This window comes from Gopherus flavomarginatus, chromosome 1, assembly GCF_025201925.1.
Source record: "Gopherus flavomarginatus isolate rGopFla2 chromosome 1, rGopFla2.mat.asm, whole genome shotgun sequence".
In the NCBI taxonomy this organism is placed as follows: Eukaryota; Metazoa; Chordata; order Testudines; family Testudinidae; genus Gopherus; species Gopherus flavomarginatus.
This window is the reverse complement of record NC_066617.1, coordinates 189,376,942-189,397,255: the sequence shown is the minus strand read 5'-3', so window position 1 is coordinate 189,397,255 and position 20,314 is coordinate 189,376,942. Positions and strand designations below refer to the sequence as shown.

The 20,314-nt window shown below is 43.1% G+C and overlaps 1 protein-coding gene across 2 annotated transcripts in view; it reads right to left on the bottom strand.

The window, feature by feature from the left end:
* LOC127052762 (multidrug resistance-associated protein 1-like) overlaps positions 1–18,434 on the bottom strand; it is a 60,808-nt gene extending 42,374 nt beyond the window's left edge. For both annotated transcript variants that reach the window (XR_007774886.1, XM_050956743.1), the window contains exons 1-3: positions 18,357–18,434; positions 14,307–14,368; positions 1,657–1,798 (exon numbers count right to left, since the gene is read on the bottom strand). Coding sequence is in view for 1 of the 2 variants with exons in the window: in XM_050956743.1 (XP_050812700.1) it covers positions 1,657–1,798; positions 14,307–14,368; positions 18,357–18,422 (270 nt within the window). In the remaining variant the exon portion in view is untranslated. The remainder of the gene's footprint in view (positions 1–1,656; positions 1,799–14,306; positions 14,369–18,356) is intronic.
* Positions 18,435–20,314: the final 1,880 nt, after the last annotated feature.

Sequence of the window (20,314 nt, the reverse complement as noted above, 5' to 3'; positions counted from 1 at the left end):
AGATAAGTAAGAAGTTACACTTTTTGCTTTACAGTGGGAGTTGTAGCAACTGCTTTATTTAAGGTTGCCTAAGAATTTCTATTCTAACAGTGTGATGTCAGTTGCTAATTAACTTTCCAAAGCTTAACCTGGCACACTGAAATTTTCCAAGTTAAGTCTCTAATCAAAAATGAATATTCTGATAAAGTCTGAGCAAAAACAAATCTGCCCTTCTTGGCTATTACAAGAGCGAGGGGGGTGGGAGGGGAGGGAAATACTTTCCACAAATCAGCTGGGGTTAGAAAGGTGGCATCCAGAAAAGAAATGTCCCTGTAAGGTCTGAAGCCTTTTGGAACCTAACTATGGGGCACAGCCCCAAGATCAGAGCTGCCAGAGCTCAACACCCTGCCGACCATATCATGCAGAAGCCAAAGTCCCCTATCATCTGGCCATCAAGAAAAGTTTGTCTGCCTTATTGGGAATGGTGAGCATTGTGTGCTCCTAAGACTCTCAGGACAGAGGCTCTTCATATAGACTTCCTAAGGTTATGCCATTCTTGCAGCGTCTAGCCCAGGGGTTGGCAACCTTTCAGAAGTGATGTGCCGAGTCTTCATTTATTTACTCTGATTTAAGGTTTTGCGTGCCACTAATACATTTTAACTTTTTTAGAAGGTCTCTTTCTACAAGTCTATAATATATAACTAAACTATTGTTGTATGTAAAGTTTTTTAAATTTTTAAGAGGCTTTATCTAAAATTAAATAAAATGCAGAGCCCCACGGACCGGTGGCCAGGACCCGGGCAGTGTGAGTGCCACTGAAAATCAGCTTACGTGCCATAGGTTGCCTACGCGATCTAGCCAAACACATTAGAAAAAAAAATCCATAATATGAAACTTCAAAAATAAACAAAAAACCCACAAACAGTGACCACAAAACAACAATCCAGGAAATTTCATTAAAACATTACACTGAAGCCTGCTCTACACTACAAAATCTTACTAATGGTTTTAATACACCTTGCAGCTACACACACCAGTCCTTGCAATGGTGCACAAGTGTTGCCAGAACCTTATACAATTGTTTTTTGCTTAGAGCAGTGATTTTCAACCTTATTTCATTTGTGGGCTCCTGAATTTCAAATGGAGGTGTGGACTCCTTTGGAAATTCAACCTGTAGTCCATGGACCCCTACCATAGAAGTTTTAGACGGAAAATTGACTGAACAGAATTCAACTATAAATATTGCATGTGCTCAGCACGGCATTTAATGCAGCGTGAGAAAGGGTGCTAAACTGTGGGCATATATGGTAATGACACCACTTCCCTTTTCTGGGAGCTGAAACATTGTATTTTTATAGTCATCTTTCACAGACCCCTTTGACACAGTCTGTGGACCCGCAGACAACAGGCTGAAAACCACTGGCTTCAAGCAAGACTCATTACCATTGCTAATGGGAGCTAAACACATACACTGAAGCATTTTTGTCTAGTATTCTGAACTACTGCACCAATCAAGGGAGGGCAGACTGTATGGAAATCTATGGGGTGCTCTGAAGATATTTGATTTAAATCTTTACAAGAATTTAATTAAGTTTTGACAAGGATTTTTTGGGATGCCTAATATAAATTTAGAAAAAGGTAATGGTTAGTGATGTTACTTATTGCTATCATCATTACCTTTAATCCTTTTGTTGCCTTTAAGAGTTCCTTCCTCCAATGCTTTTCAAAGTTAGGACATACAGTATACGGAGAGTCACTTTCATTCAATTCAAACAGGTCCTCTCTTTCCAATGGTTTCTTATAGCCTAAAGTTATTATTCTGAAAGGAAAATAATCACTTTAACAAGTGAACTATTACAAGAAACATAAAGCAGCCAAATTAAACAGGAATCCTAACTGAGAAGCTTTATACACATAATACAATACTTATAAATAAACTGTACATTCACAATAATAAATAGAGTATGTATAATATAAAAGGCAAAATTGTGGACCCCACCTAAAGTCAACTTGACTATACTGAAACTGAAATCCCCAGACCTGAACACCCTCAATGAGGAAAACCTGCATTTCAGCATCCATTTGTAGTTATGAAGTTAAGGAGAATAAAAATTTCTAGTTATTTCAACAGCAAATCTTGTTAGTGACCGTCCACTTACGCTGATCTACAGAGAAAATGTTAGTCTTTATAATAGGATCCCACTCTGCTGTGACTCACCCTTAATCAGGGTACTTGGGGACAAACAGAAATTGGGTTTTAGTATAAGTCTGCAATAAGCTTACAACAGATCTTGATTTGTTTAAATTTTGGGCCATATTATCTCCTTTGCTGTTAGAAATAGAAGAGCTGAAATGGGTGTAAATAATGGTCGTAATCACCCTGAATCCACAGGAATCCCCCCACAAGAACAATGAAAGGAACCTATAGGTTTTGGGGGCATGACTGGCTGGACATGGGGCAGAGCAACCAAATGGGAAAATCTACAAAAATGAATGCTGATGTCAAAGTCAATTAATTGTTTAAGAAAGTTCCAAAAGTTTGGAAAGCAACAGAAATGAATCAACCAGATGTCACTGCATAGGTCTACCGGGGTCCCAACATGGCAAGATGAAGGCACACATACTTTAGGTCACTGCTTAGAGTCCTAACTCCTGGAGTCAGGTGGTAAGATCAGAATTTCAGCATTCATTTAAAAAAAAAAAGTTTCTAGACATCAGGTATTCAAAGAAAATTTTGAAAAAGTGACCTGAGTATAACGGTACCTGTCTGAGTCAGGAGAAAACCTGAAACAATACCGCTACGAGCAGTGAACTGCCACACTGGTCTCAATTCTGAATTCTGGTGCTTCCCCAAAAGACAGATGAGTCCATTGAAGGGCCCATTTTGGGTTGCGCCTAAAGCCCCAGATTGCCTTCATCTCATTCTGAGTCCCATGGAAGCATGATGAAATGTTATGAGTTAGTTATGTAATAATCAGTTTGAGATTTCCCAGTTTAGACTGCAGAAGCCTAATATTATTTAATCCCTAAGTGTCCTTTACTGGAGAGACACGGTGTGTGAGGCAATATCTTTTATTGGACCAACTTCTGTTAGTCAGAGACAAGCTTTCGAGCCCCACAGAGCTCTTCTTCAGGTCTGGGAAAGGAACTCCTAGCATCATAGCAAAAATGCAAGGTGGAACAGATACAGACAAACAGCTTAAACTCCCTCATAGATTTCCACCACAACTTGAACGCCCACCACCTATCCATTAAACTCTCCCTGGAACACACTCACACTAGAATCAATTTCCTGGCCACCATCATCATCTTACACAATGGAACCATTCAGATAACCATATAAAAGAAAACCACGGACCCCGACACGCACGTTCATAGATCTAGTAGCCATCCCAAACACACCAATAAATCTGTTATCTACAGCCAGGCACTCAGATACCACAGAATATGCTCAGAGGAGAAAGTCACAGATATAGACCTAAACACACTTAAAACCACCTCTGCCAAACAAGGACACTCCACCAGAGTAGTAGATCACATCATGGAACAGGCCACCCAAATACCTGAGAGAACCTGCTTCAGTACAGAAATAAAATCCCCTCTGATTACACATCCCTAGTCATCACATACAACCCCACATTGGAACCCAGATGGTGTATCATCATGGAACTACAACCTATACTCGATGGAGATCCCATCCTGAAAGAAATCTTTCCTGAATGCCCCTGCTTCTGGCTTTCAGATAACCTCCCGACCTCTCCAAGCTCATCATCAAAAAGCAAGCTCCCTGCAGACCAGGACACATAAACTCAAAGCAGCACCAGACTTTGCCTGAACAGCTGATGCAAAACCTGCAGACATATCTCCACTGCTACAGTGATCAACACCCCCAACAACACACCTTTCAAGATCCAGGGATCCTATACATGCCTATCACAACATTAGCATACCTCATCCAGTGCACTAAGAGCCCTAATAACAACTATGTGGGTGAAGCCAGACAATCACTATGCCCGCAAATGAACTCACACAGGAAAATGATAAAAGACAAAAACATCCCATCACCTCTGGGTGAATACTTTCCACAAAGCGATTTCTGACCTCTCAGTTCTCATCCTCAAAGGAAAGCTCCACAACACTTTCAAAAGACGAGCCTGGGTGCTTAAATTAATTACTTTGCTAGAGACAAAAAATCATGGACTGATCAGAAACACTGGATTTATGGCTTATTACAGTGGTGGCCAAACTGCATGCGGCTCTTTTACAGTTAAAGTGCGGCTTGCGGAGCCCTCCATGCCCCCATCCCATTTTCCACCTACCAGGCCCGGGAAGGGAGGGTGGAGGAAGCTCCAGACCTCTGCCTTGCAGCAGAGTGGTGGGGTAGGGGCTTTTGCCCAGTGAGTGCATGGGGAGACTTTGGCATACCAGTAATGCTTGAACCACTATAGCTTATTGTTCAAGGCGGCCTAGTCAGCAAGCTGTAAATTGGCTATTCAGCAACCTCAGCTTAACCAAGGCAGGAGGGGAGAGGGTTTTGGGTGCCACAGAAAGGGCAGCTTGTCCTTCCTGATAAGAATTGTGTTGAAGTTGCTTATACATGCGTTTTCAAAGAGCAGGGTATGCCCCACGAATGTCTATTGAGGTCTCAAGGCTGCAAGTTCTGGAAAAACCCACACCTGGTCATTAGGGGGAGGGATAAGCTCAGTGGTTTGAGCATTGGCCTACTAAACTCAGGGTTGTGAGCTCAATCCTTGAGGGGGCCACTTAGGGATCCGGGGCAAAAATCAGTACTTGATCCTGCTAGTGAAGGCAGGGGGCTGGACTCAATGACCTTTCAAGGTCCCTTCCAGTTCTAGGAGATTGGTATATCTCCAATTATTATTTTTTATTATAATAATCAGAAGGGGCTGTCATAAATAGATAGCTAAGGGTTAATGTCTTTTACCTGTAAAGGGTTAACAAAGGGAACCAAACACCTGACCAGAGGACCAATCAGGAAACAAGACTTTTTAAAATCTGGGTGGAGGGAAGTTTTGGGTGTGAGTTCTTTGTTCTTTGTCTTGGTTCGGTGATCCTCTCGGCTCTGGGAGTGATCTCTCTATCTCCAAGTTTTCTAATATTCTGTTTCCAAGTTGTAAGTACAAGGATAGTAAGACAATAGGTTTATATTGTTTTTTTTGTATTTACATGTGTGTAGTCGCTGGAATGTTTTAAATTGTATTCTTTTTGGATAAGGCTGTTTATTCATTTTTTCTTTTAAGCAATTGACCCTGTATATTGTCACCTTGATACAGAGACCATTTTATGTCTTTTTCTTTCTTTTTATATAAAGCTTTCTTTTTAAGACCTGTTTAAGTGTTTTTCACTGGTTAAGGCTAAGAAACGAAGGGAGGGGGAAAATCTCTTTGTGTTAGATTTACTAAGCCTGACTTTGCATACCCTCTGGGTGAGGGGGAAGAGAGATTTGATCTCTCGGTACTTGTGTTTCAAGGACTTGAAGCAGGGAATCTCCTAGAGTACCCAGGGCGGGGAAATCTGGGAGGAGGTAAAGAGGGTGAAATCCCTTTGTTTAGATTCACGGAGCTTGAATCTGTATATCTCTCCAGGAACCCAGGGAGGGAACACCTGGAGGGGAAGAGGGGGAAGGGAAGTGGGTTATTTCCCTTTGTGGTGAGACTCAGGGCATCTGAGTCTTGGGGGTTCCCCAGGGAAGGTTTTGGGGAGACCAAAGTGAGCCAGACACTGGAATTCTGGCTGGTGGCAGTGATATCAGATCCAAGCTGGAAATTAAGTTTGGAGGTTTCATGCTAGCTTCTCATGTTCTGAACTCTAAGGTTCAGATCTGAGTAGGACAGTTATGACATGAGTGGCAGTGGTGTGGGATAAGATAAGAATCCAGAAGCCAGTAGGAATATTATTTTCTTTTTCTCTGCTAGGGCTTTTATGCAGAGAGAAAGGGTGGGTTTAAAAAGAGCCAGGGAGAATTTTTTTTTCTGTTCTCTGGTTGCAGTTTGGCTTGCATATTAAGCAAGGAACTATTAAGGTTGACAAGGGGTCTTTTGTTAAACTATAGCACTCCGATTGAGAGTCAAGTACCCAGCACAACACACATGCAAATAAAGTGGTTTTTCTGATCTTACTTTACATTTAAAAGATTAGCTAGAGGAAGGAAAAAAAAAGGCACTGTTGCTAGACCCCAGGAGACAACAGAGAGCCAGCAGTTCAAACAATAAACACCAGAGGGCACCTCAGCACAAGAAAACAGGAACCATGACTTACAAGGCAAAAATGGAGGCAGAGGTACAAATCAAAGAAGCAGACCACAGGCGACAAATGGAAAAAAGAGAAAAAGAGGTAGAACTGAAAGAAAAGGAAGAAAACATCAAACAGGCAGCCCATAAAAGAGAACAAGAAGCCAAAAATGCAGCCCACCACAGAAAACTAAAAGAAGAAGAGGTGGCCCATCGCCGAGAAATGGAAAAACAACAAAAAGAAAGTGAAGAGAGGGAAAAACAGAGTAAGCATGAACTGGAGTTAGCGTAGGCTGGGCAGCATGCTCCAGGCAATCCTAACAACCCTTCGCCAATTATTGTTCCACAGCACAAGAAATTTCCCACCTACAAGGCAGGTGATGACCCTGAGGCCTTTTTAGAAAATTTTGAGAGAGCCTGTCTTGGGTACAGCATCCCTGAAGACCAGTACATGGTAGAGCTGAGGTCACAGCTCAGTGGACCCTTAGCAGAGGTGGCGACTGAAATGCCAAAGGACAGAATGAACGATTATAAACTGTTTCAAACCAAGGCCAGATTCAGAATGGGGATAACCCCGAATCATGCCCGTCGGCGTTTCAGAACCCAAAAGTGGAAACCAGATGTGTCATTTCCCAGACACGCCTACTACGTTGGGAAAAATTATGAGGCCTGGATATCAGGAAACAATGTTAAATCCATAGACGAACTGCACCTCCTCATACAAATGGAGCAGTTCTTGGATGGTGTTCCTGAGGACATAACACGGTACATACAAGATGGAAAACCCAAAAATCTCACCGAGGCGGGGGAGATTGGAGCCAAATGAATGGAAGTGGCAGAAAGCAAGAAAGCTACTGTCAAGGGGAATTAATACCCCAAGGGGAACACCGACAAGAAACCCTACAAGCGAGAGCAACCCAAGACCCCTCCTACAACCCAAGGAAAGCCACAGACACCCTATTCTTCCACCTCTCCAGTCTCCAGTAACTCACCTTGATCCAGTGACCAGTCAGCTGGAAGATGCTTTAAGTGTAATGAACTGGGACATATAAAGGCCAACTGCCTAAAGAACCCCAACCGGGTGCAAGTCATTACACCACCATCACCCAAAAGATCCCCAGGCCCAGATGCCTCTCAAATACCCTTGGAGCGATGGGAAAATTTGAGAGTGGGCGGAAAGAAGGTTACTGCGTGGAGAGACACGGGGGCACAAGTGTCAGCTATCCACCAATCCTTCGTCGACCCCAAATTCATCAACCCAGAGGCCCAAGTGACAATTTACCCCTTCATGTCACAAGCTGTAGACTTGCCTACAGCTGAACTGCCTGTCCAGTACAAAGGCTGGTCAGGAAGGTGGACTTTTGCAGTCTATGACAATTATTCCATCCCCATGCTACTGGGGGAAGATTTGGCCAACCAGGTGAAGCGGGCCAAGAGAGTGGGAATGGTTACACGTAGCCAAACCAGGCAAGCTTCCAGACCCATTCCTGTTCCTGAACCACCCACAGGAAACCCGTCTGTGCTACCCAGACAGAGGTGGTGGACCTGGATTCCCTGCCAACAACGGAAACAGCCACAGCACCTCCAGTCCCAGGCCCGGAACTGGAACAGCCCCCAAAACCAGCACCAGCGCCAGCAATCGCAACCACATCTTCAACCTCACCGTCAGAAGGCGCCAGTGAGCCAGAACTGGCAGACGCAACAGACAACCATACCGACGAGGCTCAGCCAGAGCCTGAAATACCCCCAGGTGCACCACTGGAGAGCGGTTCACCAGCAACGGAAACAACCCCATCACCTACATCGCTTCCAGAAGGACCAACCCCAAGTCCCCAGTCTGAGGAAGAACTGGTGTCCCCAGCCTCAAGGGAACAGTTCCAGACTGAGCAGGAAGCAGATGACAGCCTTCAAAAAGTTCGGGCAGCGGCACAGAGCACCCCACCGCCTCTCAGCTCTTCTAATCGATCCCGGTTTGTTGTAGAACAAGGACTTTTATACAAGGAGACTCTTTCTGGTGGACACCAGAAAGACTGGCATCCACAAAAACAGTTGGTGGTTCCAACTAAGTACAGGAAAAAGCTCTTAAGATTAGCCCATGATCATCCCAGTGGCCATGCTGGGGTGAACAGAACCAAGGACCGGTTGGGGAAGTCCTTCCACTGGGAGGGGATGGGCAAGGACGTTGCCAAATATGTCCGGTCTTGTGAGGTATGCCAAAGGGTGGGAAAGCCCCAAGACCAGGTCAATGCCCCTCTCCAGCCACTCCCCATAATTGAGGTCTCATTTCAGCGAGTAGCTGTGGATATTCTGGGTCCTTTCACAAAAAAGACATCCAGAGAAAAGCAGTACGTACTGACTTTCATGGACTTTGCTACCCGATGGCCGGAAGCAGTAGCTCTAGGCAACACCAGGGCTAAAGCTGTGTGCCAGGCCCTAACTGACATTTTTGCCAGGGTAGGTTGGCCCTCCGACATCCTTACAGATTCAGGATCTAATTTCCTGGCAGAGACCATGAAAGAACTATGGGAAACTCATGGGGTGAACCACTTGGTTGCCACCCCGTACCACCATCAAACCAATGGCCTGGTCGAAAGGTTTAATGGAAATTTGGGGTCCATGATACATAAATTCGTCAACGAACACTCCAATAATTCGGACCTAGTGTTGCAGCATTGCTTTTTGCCTACAGGGCTGTACCACATCCCAGTTTAGGGTTTCCACCATTTGAACTTGTGTATGGCCATGAGGTTAAGGGGCCATTACAGCTGGTGAAGCAGCAATGGGAGGGGTTTATGCCTTCTCCAGGAACTAACATTCTGGACTTTGCAAGCAACCTACAAAGCACCCTCCGACACTCTTTAGCGCTTGCTAAAGAAAACCTAAAAAATTCTCAGGAAGAGCAAAAGGCCTGGTATGACAAACATACCAGAGAACGTTCCTTCAAAGTAGGAGACCAGGTTATGGTCTTGAAGGCGCAACAGACCCATAAGATGGAAGCATCATGGGAAGGGCCATTCACGGTCCAAGAGCGCCTGGGAGCTGTTAACTACCTCATAGCATTTCCCAATTCCTCTCTAAAATCCAGAGTGTACCATGTTAATTCTCTCAAGCCTTTCTATTCCAGAGACTTACAGGTTTGTCAGTTTACAATCCAGGGAGATGATGCTGAGTGGCCTGAAGGTGTCTACAACAAAGGGAAAAAAGACGGTGGCATGGAAGAGGTGAACCTCTCCACAACCCTGGAATATCTGCAGGGGCAACAAATCAAGGAGCTGTGCACTAGCTTTGTCCCATTGTTCTCAGCCACCCCAGGATGGACTGAACGGGCATACCACTCCATTGACACAAGTAATGCTCACCCAATTAGAACCCCACCCTACCGGGTGTCTCCTCATGCCCAAGCTGCTATAGAACGGGAGATCCAGAACATGCTACAGATGGGTATAATATGCTCATCTACCAGTGCATGGGCATCTCCAGTGGTTCTGGTACCCAAACCAGATGGGGAAATAGGCTTTTGCGTGGACTACCGTAAGCTAAATGTGGTTACTCGTCCGGACAACTATCCAATGCCACGCACCGATGAGCTGTTGGAAAAGTTGGGACGGGCCCAGTTCATCTCTACAATAGACTTAACCAAGGGGTACTGGCAAGTACCACTAGATGAACCTGCCAAAGAGAGGTCAGCATTCATCACCCATGCAATGGTGTATGAATTTAATGTCCTTCCTTCCGGGCTGCGAAATGCACCCGCCACCTTCCAGAGGCTGGTAGATGGTCTACTAGCAGGACTGGGCGAATATGCAGTTGCCTACCTCAATGATGTGGCCATCTTTTCTGACTCCTGGCCCGAACACCTAGAACACCTGGAAAAGGTCTTTGAGCGAATCAGACAGGCAGGACTAACGGTTAAGGCCAAAAAGTGTCAAATATGCCAAAACAGAGTGACTTACCTGGGATACCAGGTGGGTCGAGGAACCATAAACCCCCTACAGGCCAAGGTGGATGCTATCCAAAAGTGGCCTGTCTCAAAGTCAAAGAAACAGGTTCAATCCTTCTTAGGCTTGGCCGGGTACTACAGGCGATTTGTACCACACTACAGCCAAATCGCTGCCCAACTGACCGACCTGACCAAAAAGACCCAGCCAAATGCAGTTAAGTGGACTGATGAGTGTCAAAAGGCCTTTACCCAACTTAAGGCGATGCTCATGTCTGACCCTGTGCTCAGGGCCCTGGACTTTGACAAGCCATTCCTAGTCACCACAGATGCATCTGAGCGTGGTATAGGAGCAGTTCTCATGCAGGAAGCAACGGATCACAACTTCCATCCTGTCGTGTTTCTCAGCAAGAAACTGTCTGAGAGGGAAAGTCACTGGTCAGTCAGTGAAAAGGAATGCTACGCCATTGTGTACACCCTGGAAAAGCTACGCCCATATGTTTGGGGACGGCGGTTCCAGCTACAAACTGACCATGCTGCGCTAAAGTGGCTTCATACTGCCAAGGGGAACAACAAGAAACTTCTTCGTTGGAGTTTGGCTCTCCAAGATTTTGATTTTGAAATTCAGCACATTTCAGGAGCTTCTAACAAAGTAGCTGATGCACTCTCTTGTGAAAGTTTCCCAGAATCCAGTAGTTAAAAAGTGTTCTTAAAATGTAAAAGTCTGTTAGTTATATACTTAGTGGTATATGTAAAGGTGCATGTGTTGTATTAATCTGTTTATTTTAAAGTTCTAGGAGGAAATCGCCGCCAGTGAGGTTCCCCACTGTCTGCAATTTGGGGGGCATGTCATAAACAGATAGCTAAGGGTTAATGTTCTTTTACCTGTAAAGGGTTAACAAAAGGAACCAAACACCTGGCCAGAGGACCAATCAGGAAACAAGACTTTTTAAAATCTGAGTGGAGGGAAGTTTTGGGTGTGAGTTCTTTGTTCTTTGTCTTGGTTTGGTGACCCTCTGGGCTCTGGGAGTGATCTCTCTATCTCCAAGTTTTCTAATATTCTGTTTCCAAGTTGTAAGTACAAGGATAGTAAGACAATAGGTTTATATTGTTTTTTTTTATTTACATGTGTGTAGCCGCTGGAATGTTTTAAATTGTATTCTTTTTGGATAAGGCTGTTTATTCATTTTTTCTTTTAAGCAATTGACCCTGTATATTGTCACCTTGATACAGAGACCATTTTATGTCTTTTTCTTTCTTTTTATATAAAGCTTTCTGTTTAAGTGTTTTTCACTGGTTAAGGCTAAGAAACGAAGGGAGGGGGAAAATCTCTTTGTGTTAGATTTACTAAGCCTGACTTTGCATACCCTCTGGGTGAGGGGGAAGAGAGATGTGATCTCTCGGTACTTGTGTTTCAAGGACTTGAAGCAGGGAATCTCCTGGAGTACCCAGGGTGGGGAAATCTGGGAGGAGGTAAAGAGGGTGAAATCCCTTTGTTTAGATTCACGGAGCTTGAATCTGTATATCTCTCCAGGAACCCAGGGAGGGAACACCTGGAGGGGAAGAGGGGGAAGGGAAGTGGGTTATTTCCCTTTGTGGTGAGACTCAGGGCATCTGAGTCTTGGGGGTTCCCCAGGGAAGGTTTTGGGGAGACCAAAGTGAGCCAGACACTGGAATTCTGGCTGGTGGCAGCGATATCAGATCCAAGCTGGAAATTAAGTTTGGAGGTTTCATGCTAGCTTCTCATGTTCTGAACTCTAAGGTTCAGATCTGAGTAGGACAGTTATGACAGGAGCCTCTTGCTTGATCATTGAAACTGCTTACTTACCAAGGTTTCTTTAAAGGACATGTCATTCTATTACTAATGTATAAATAAGGGGACTCATTTGGGGACTGGTCGCTCCCTCTGGATGCATCTTCTGTTCCCCATCGGCAGACAGGCTGCCACTGTGCCACTCTAGAGCCACACTCAGCTTTGGTAATTATCAAGGGTTCGGGGTGTTTCACTAATCTTGTTGCAGGCGAGTGTAAGTGCTTGAGACTAGTAAAGTTTAGCTTTAAGTGAAAGCACTCTTGTGTTGTCCTGTTTGTGCCAACCATCTATTGGTTGGATGGCTGTGACTCCCCTAACACCTCCTCGCACAAAGTAAAAGTTACCAAGCACTTTGGGTTGAAAGAACCCCAAGTAACGTGAGGAGAGGAGTCTTGGGGCTTCAGCCCCACAGGACACACCTCCCGGGGCACGGGGCTTCAGCAGGAGCAGGGGTGGAGAGGGAGCTCCAGCTTGCTCGGCCTCTGTCCCTGTCCCCCACCCAGGCCCTGCTGACAGGGGCCGAGCGAGCCGGAGCCTCTCTGTACCTCCCAGCATGTTCAGCCCCTGTCCCTGTCCCTGGCAGCTGAGCCAGGGCAGGGTGCAGGCTGCCACTGCCTCCTAGCCAGGCTCTCTCAGGCAGAAGTAGCTCCGTCCCACTCCTCACCTGGCTGCCAAGAAGAGCAGCCGAACATGCTGGGGGGGACATGTGGGGAGAGAAGGACAGAGCCTCCCCCTACAGGTAACATTGGGGGAGGGGGAGTATGGCAGCCCCAGACTGGGCACAGGGCGGGGGGGTCACTGGGGAGAGGAGACACATGAGGCGGTCACATGTCCTCCCCTTTAGATTGTGCTCCACCAGTATGGGGCGGCATGAGTCATCTATGCCCACCTTGTCTCTCTAATATTCCGGGACTGAGAAGACTGCAACTACACTTTACTGGAGAGTAATACATGATTAATTTAAAACGTTATCTACTAAGACAACATTTTAAATAAATCTTTTATGGCTCTCCAATGAGGACACTTTTTAGAGTTTAAATTGCAACAAGTTGTGAGGGATTATTTTACAGAAATCCTAAAACGCTCCTGCAAGGAGATTATAGCATATATGCGTGTATATAAAGCACACAGGTAACCTTTTCCATCACCAAGTTTTGCAGAGGCAGACAAGAAAATCAAAACCTTAAACAAAATTTGGACCTTTCTATTTTTGAAGAAAGTTGTGAACTTAATATTCATAAGTTTATGTCTGTGATAAAAATGAGGAGTTATAAATTTTATGCAAATTATGTGAGAACTGAAAACTTTAACTTGCAACATTACTGTATTCAAGATCATGGATTAAATCCTGGGTCCACTGAAATCAATGACACAACTCCCATTAACTTTAATGGAGTTAGGTTTTCACCATATAATGTGAAAGCTTGAAATTAGGCTAAGCAAAAAGAATCAGATACTAAAGTTTAAGAATATTACAATAGTAATGTAGAACAAAGCAAAAAGCAACTGTTACTTGTAAACTGACTTTAATCATATTATTAATATTCCTCTCTCTCAGGACTATAGGCTTACACTATACACTTACATGCCTTACTGTTTATTTTGACTGACAGTATTTCCAAAGGAAGCACATGATGTAGAAGTAGTGCTAATAATGAGTAACAGTCAGGAGACAAAACATGTGAAGTTGCTTGAAATACCCTACTGAATGTTAAATGACAATAGGCAGCCCAACCTGACATAGCTGAGCTTTCAGTTCATATGAAGGTACGCTATACCTAAGAGGAGAGAGTTCTTTTAATCACTTGTTTAGAATGACACATGACTTGAAGGGAAGAAGAGAACAAACATTAAAGAAGAATACACAGGAAATTAGTCATATAACTGATTAACAGGGTTACTTGGCTAATTCTTTGTAGGTCACATTAAAATATTTACTCTTGTAATTGTATTGCCACACACAATACTGAGAAATATATGTGTCTATTTTCTAATGAAGGGGATCTTGTGAATAGCTCCCACTGACTTAGAGCACTTTATAACTGTTAATTAATTAATGTTTAAGATTAAACATTATCTTTTGTTACTATTAAGAATCAGGCAGCCTAACAAATTAGTATGTGTCTAGAACTACAGGACCAGTACATTAGGAAGTAATTGTTAAGAAGTGACTTATAGTAATTGTAAATTCTGGCTTTAGAACACTGTTCTAATAGCACTCTCATTCTGGATTAAAATGCCAAGCTGCATAAATGGATGGAATGCATGTATGACTTGTGTCTAAACCAACTGTGCATAAGCACCAATAAATAACTTAAATTCTCACCTGCTGTACCAGGAATATGTTATCTTACTGAAGAAGGAAGCATTTTCTTCAGGACTGCATTTCTATTAATAAAAACAAACCAAACAATTCATGTTATTTGAAGGGAAGAGGGAAATGAATCTGTACTTCACATTTTTTCTCAGAAAATTAGGCATTAAGATATCCATTCTCCCTTGGATCAGTGTTAATGTGAGTTAAATTTATAGATCTCAGATAATAAACTCCAAGTTCAGTACACAAAGTTGTAACTAAAAATAAATGTGCTTCATATTTAATATTCCAGTGACATAACCTATATTTTCTAGGTAACACAAAAAACTAGACCTGAATACTAGAATTTATTGCTATGATTATCTGTTCATCATGACCCCGTGCCACACTTATTTCTCCTTCTTTCTTTAACACAGAAGACACATGGAATGAGAGAGAGGTTTAAGGCTACTTGATTCAATGGGCTGTAAGTTCCTTTACGCAGGAATGAGAAATGTTGAAATAAAGTTGCCAGGAAGAGAAACATTAAGGTATGGAAATATGGGTCCACTTAAGCTAATGGTGGAACATTAGCAGGAAATCGGTAAGAGTTAATAAGGAAATAAGATATGTGTGTCTAGCCCCAGGTAAACCTATCAGTTCTGTTCCCTTTATCTTGTTAAGTTTGCACCCTTTTTATCTGTATAAATAAAGTAGGTTAAGCCTTGCATGGCACTCACATGTTATCTGGGTGTATTAGCAGAGCGCTCTGCTAATAAAACAGAGTGGTCTGACAAATTGTGAGTCCTGAATCTAACTTTGACACAAGCAACACCAAATAATCAATGATAATCCAAGAAACAGACTAATTAAAGATCTCCTTTTTAAAAAATATCTTCCCATATGTAATTCTCAAATAAAGAAACTCACCCTCCATAAATTGTTAATATCTGTAAAGGTTAATTAGTATTGCTGGATTATAAATATTGTACTTTTATCATTCAAGTGCATGATACAAATCTGAAGTAATCAGCCTGTCTCTTACTCTTGGCCCAGTCATGCTCCCATTTCTATATGTAGCAAAATTGTGACGAACTTTTAACAGGAGATGCATAGGACTCCACAAGAAAACACTTCAAAGGAAGACTCACTGGGCCAAACTCTGAACTGATATTCATCCCTTGCCTTCCCATTAATTCAAAGGATGTATGTTAGAACAAATTTGCAGCACTGTCTCATACCAGTCATTAACATTTTCACTTTCTGACACTGACACTATTTAAAAGCAATAACCTGAAATCTAATCAAGTTAAAAGTACTTTTAGATATTACAGCTGTTTCAGAGTTCCTCTGCCAATCTTTGTGCTTTCATAAGCACATTTTCCTATTTTTGTATTTTTCATCCTTCACTGTATTAAAGCCTCAAAACAATGAGAATCACTATTTTTTCAATTATAATAATAGTAGGTGTTACTTTTGCTACTAGTTAATTTTTGTTGTTCAGTTTTGTTACACAGCATTACCATCTTGTTACATAGACTGGTTTCCCATTCCTAGCTCATGGAGGTGCTCTTCCATGAGCCAAGTGATATGGTGACTGAGCAACAAGATAACCTTTAAGCCCTATGAGTTGTTCTGAATTTTTCAAATTAGGGAATTTTTCCAATTTGGGGAGTGAGGAAGGGGAAACAGAGAATTATCTGAAGTGAAGGCACTTTCTGATGATGATGTTGATAATTAAGGAAATGTTTCTTTGCTAACTTTTTACATTTGTAATACACACAGACCCTTAAGGGGTTGACTGAGTCTCCAAAGTTGCAGTGCAATCAAGAAAATCATTGCTCAATTAAAAATTTCTAAAAATATTTTATCCAGAGGCAACAGCACTTTTTACTAAGGATAGAGGACATATTCTGAGTGCAGTTATTACCATAACACTAATGATTCAGTGTTATCATCAAGGTAGCTTGATATAAATCACAGATTTAAATCATAATTTAAATCAGCAAGAAAGCAATCATTTAAATAACTGATTTTAATCTTGCTTTGAATTTGTATTTTTTAGTTATTTTCCTAAAGACTGATACTCATTGGTTTGTAACCATTAAAACATGTTGATTTGCAACTAAATATAGCCTTCACACTAAATTTGGAGCTTCTTTTTGTTAACCAGGAGGACACACTATATCTATACACATTTATTTGAGCAATTATATAATTTAATTTATTTTTATTTGAATTCTTAAATATTAGATTTATTATTTGATAAACTGGTGAGTGGTGCTTTTTTCTTTTTACTAGATGATGTTTAATTTTTTTCGTATGTGATTTGTCAAGCTGTAAATTCCAATTTAATCAGAAATGCACAAAAACACCATTTAAAATGTTTTAATTGCTAAATAAAATTACTGGTACCTTAAATGAGCTGGATAAATAAGAAAAAAGTTTATCAAAGTTTATTAAAACATGCTTGTCATTTAAAACTAAATGATTTCTTAAACAATCAAAGTAGTATCTGTAGTCAGTGAATTGAAATGACATGTTCTTCAAGATTTTAGAACCAGCAGATCACATCCTCATGCACCCAGTTTTTATTCAAAGAATGGAAGAGGAAAACAAGCTTTACATTTTGAACTCCCAGCTGGTTTCTTTTAACTTTTTAAGTGAACTAGTCTTTGAACTAACCGGTTGAATAAAGTGAAATAAGGAAAATATACTTTGCCCCTGAAAAAAAGGTACTGCTGTCAAAAGCTAGTTAGCTTTACAAACTCTGGTTGCAAGTGTTTCTCCAGAGACTTACACCAAGCCAATGGTTTGATTTTCTTTACAATTTGGCAGTCAACAGGTACTGCTTGTTTTTTTTAAATTTAATTTAAATTATTTTAATGTATTACAATATGTTTTAGGCCATAACATATGTATTCATTTCACACCAGTCTCTCACTTAGATTCAAACTACAGCCTGCACATCCTTTTACATGTGTACCACTCAGGCCCTGATATTGTAATTCTAATCTAAGACTGTAAAGTGTTGTTTTTTTTCTCTCCATATTCAAGTATTACTTCAGGTCCCATTGTGTTAAGCACTGTTCAAACATGTAGTGAGAGACCATCTCTGCCCAAAAAGGCTTATAATTATACAGACAATACAGAAAAGGGATGAGAAGGGAAAGATAAACACAGAAATGAAGCATCCTCTTGTTGATTTCTCTCACTCTGAAATCAGTTTTCATTCTGTTCATGGGATTTTACTTATTCTAATACTAACCTGAGGGAGAAACAAAGAGAATGTAAAGGGGAGGAAAGAAAGTACATAGGACAGGGAGAATCCTAAAAAGATAAAAAGAGTGATAGCAGGAAAGATTTATCAAAGTGGAGGAAGCAAAAAGTGCAAGGTTCCTAGCACGTTTTGTTTTGTTTGGGGAGGGGGGTGTTAGGGTACAGGGGTGGAATGTTACAAGGCATCCGAAAGAAAGGTGATGTGAGAGTCACTTAGCGTTATCAGAGTGAAGGGAGCAAGAAGTGCAAAGTACCTCGGATAAACAACTGCCAGAAGAAAGAGGATGTGAGACTCACTTGGACCTGACGCAGTCCTAACCCCTATTTCCAAGCCGGTATACTTAACTAAGCCACATTTTAAAGAGCCCTCAGAAGATTGTCCCTATCCCACGATCACTCCCCCTCCCCAGTTCTATAACGACCAGGTTTCCGTTTAAAAATGGGACCACGAAGTCCGAGATCCTGCCCCCAGCAGGGATTGCATGTAACTGCTCCAAGGAAACCGCTCGACCAAGCCAGCCATTAGGTGACTTTAGCCGGCTGGGGCATGCTCCGACCCGGTGCAGGTAGGAGGGGCGGGTCTGTGCACTGTACACAGCTGCCTGGCGAGCGAACGGAGAGTAGCAGCCCAGGCCAGGCGATCCTAGCACAAGCTCTCCGCCCTGTCCGCTGCCTGCCGCCAGGCCCCCATCCCTGCCCTGCCGGGCTGCACGAGAAGAGCGAGGCTCAGTCTCCAGCCGGGCTCGCCATGGATCCTCCCATCCAGTAATGCTCGGCCGGATCCCCGCCAGCCCGGGTTACCTTCTGGCTGAGCGGAGGGAGGAGCTCGTAGGAGCCGCCCCCTCCCCCGCGCAGGGCCGCTACCATGATCCGGGCGCGCTCCGCAACCTCGCGGGCGCCTGCCGTCAGGAGCGCTGCAGCCGCTCGGGGTGGCCCTGGATGCGGAGCAGGGCGGCAGCTGCAGCCGCCAGCACGTGGCTGAGTCACAGCCAGAAGCACCCGGGGCCGGAGGCAGCTCGGGGAACCTGGGAGGAGCTGCCCGCAGGCACCACCCAGCCCGGGCGCAAAGCCGGCGCCGCACTCCGCCTGCAAGCGACTGAAGGGTCAGGGGGGGCGGAAAGCAGCCGCCACCTGTTCCCGTGTCTCCGGGGCTTAGAGACGGAGCCCAGAGCCCCTGGGAGGGAATGGGAGCGCTTCTTCCAGCCGGGCCGGCTACCTCTAAAAGCCTCGGGGGGGGCTGGGGGTGTTAGCCTCTAAGCCTGCCTAGAGCCGCGTGCTGGCTGACTGCGCGGGGGGAGCACAGGCAGGGTTTAGAGGCTAACACCTGGAGGCTTTTAGAGGTAGCCGGCAGGCTTGAAGAGCTGGGCTCTCCGGTTGTGTTAAAGAGAAGGGTTTTTTATTGGACATTGTGGGACACAACTTGCCCTACTTATGTCCATTCAGACTGCTGCTACAAAGATCATTTTCCTAGCCTGTCACTTTGATCATGTTACCCCCTCTTTGAATCCCTCCATTGGTTCCCTCTTTTCTATCACATCAAACATAAGCTGCTTGTCTGCACTTTCAAGGCCTTCATGGCCTATCCCCACCCTTCCTATCGGTTTTCATGCTGGCAGTCAGGGAGGGATGTGACTTGTTTTGGAGGTACGTACTTGTATTTGGGCACTTTAAACCAGGCTGATTACCATCCACTTTTGTATATGACACCCAAACAAGACTTGTATGCCAAAGCCTTTACCAGCTGTATCCACCCCAGGTTTACTTGATGAGTGATCTGTATTAGTGGGTGATTAGTAGCAGATAATAAGCTCTTTACCAATGGCATTTTGTCCAATTGCCACTTACCACAGCAAAGTGGAAGCACCATCCATGTTGCTGGCAGATGACACTGAAACCTCAGGGCTCTAGTGTTAATATGGGTGCCATCTGATAGTGTTGGATCTATGGAATCCACTCAGAACACAGGTAGTCATGTTACATTTAGACATACGAATTTGCTTATGGAGATGATAATAATGTTAACACTCACAATACTCAACCTTCTGAAAGAAATGTGTGATAAAGACCCAGTTGAAGAGAGAGAAAAAATATTTATGCAAGAAACTTAAAACAATGGATTGTTTTAATGTAAATAACTTCCTATAATCCCAGTTTCATGACACCAAATTTGTGTGGGAAATGGGTACTATTATGACTAAACTGAGTGATGTCCCTCAAAATGAGATGTTTGGCATATATTTCCACTACTTAAAAGGAACTCTTAACTTGAGCTGTTTTTCTGCAAATGTCTTCACATTCTTCAGACAGTATTGTACAGTGCACTATAATTCTGTTTGAACACTTTTTACCTAAACATACCCTTTTTTGGGACACACGTTTGGGTATGCAGGCACACCAAACTAGACATATGATAAAAATATCATCACATACTGTTTTGCATGCAAATCTTGTTCCCAAACAAACATTTTGTCTTTTCATGAGACTGGCTGTCTCCGCAGGCATGATTTGATGTGTGATTTTTATACTGAAGTCCTTTATTAAAGTGCCAAGCAGCTATATTTAGCCAGCTTTGTACAAGAGAAGAGAATATTAGAAGTAAAACTGAGGGGAGCAGAGTGGAAATTAGAGATGTTATCTCAGGACATACAGCAAAAGGTTCCAACAACATACCACTTCATGGTATCAAATAAAAGTAGCTAAAGAAAATAAACAACTGTTTATGTGAAATGAAATTACAAATACAGTTCCCATGATAAAAA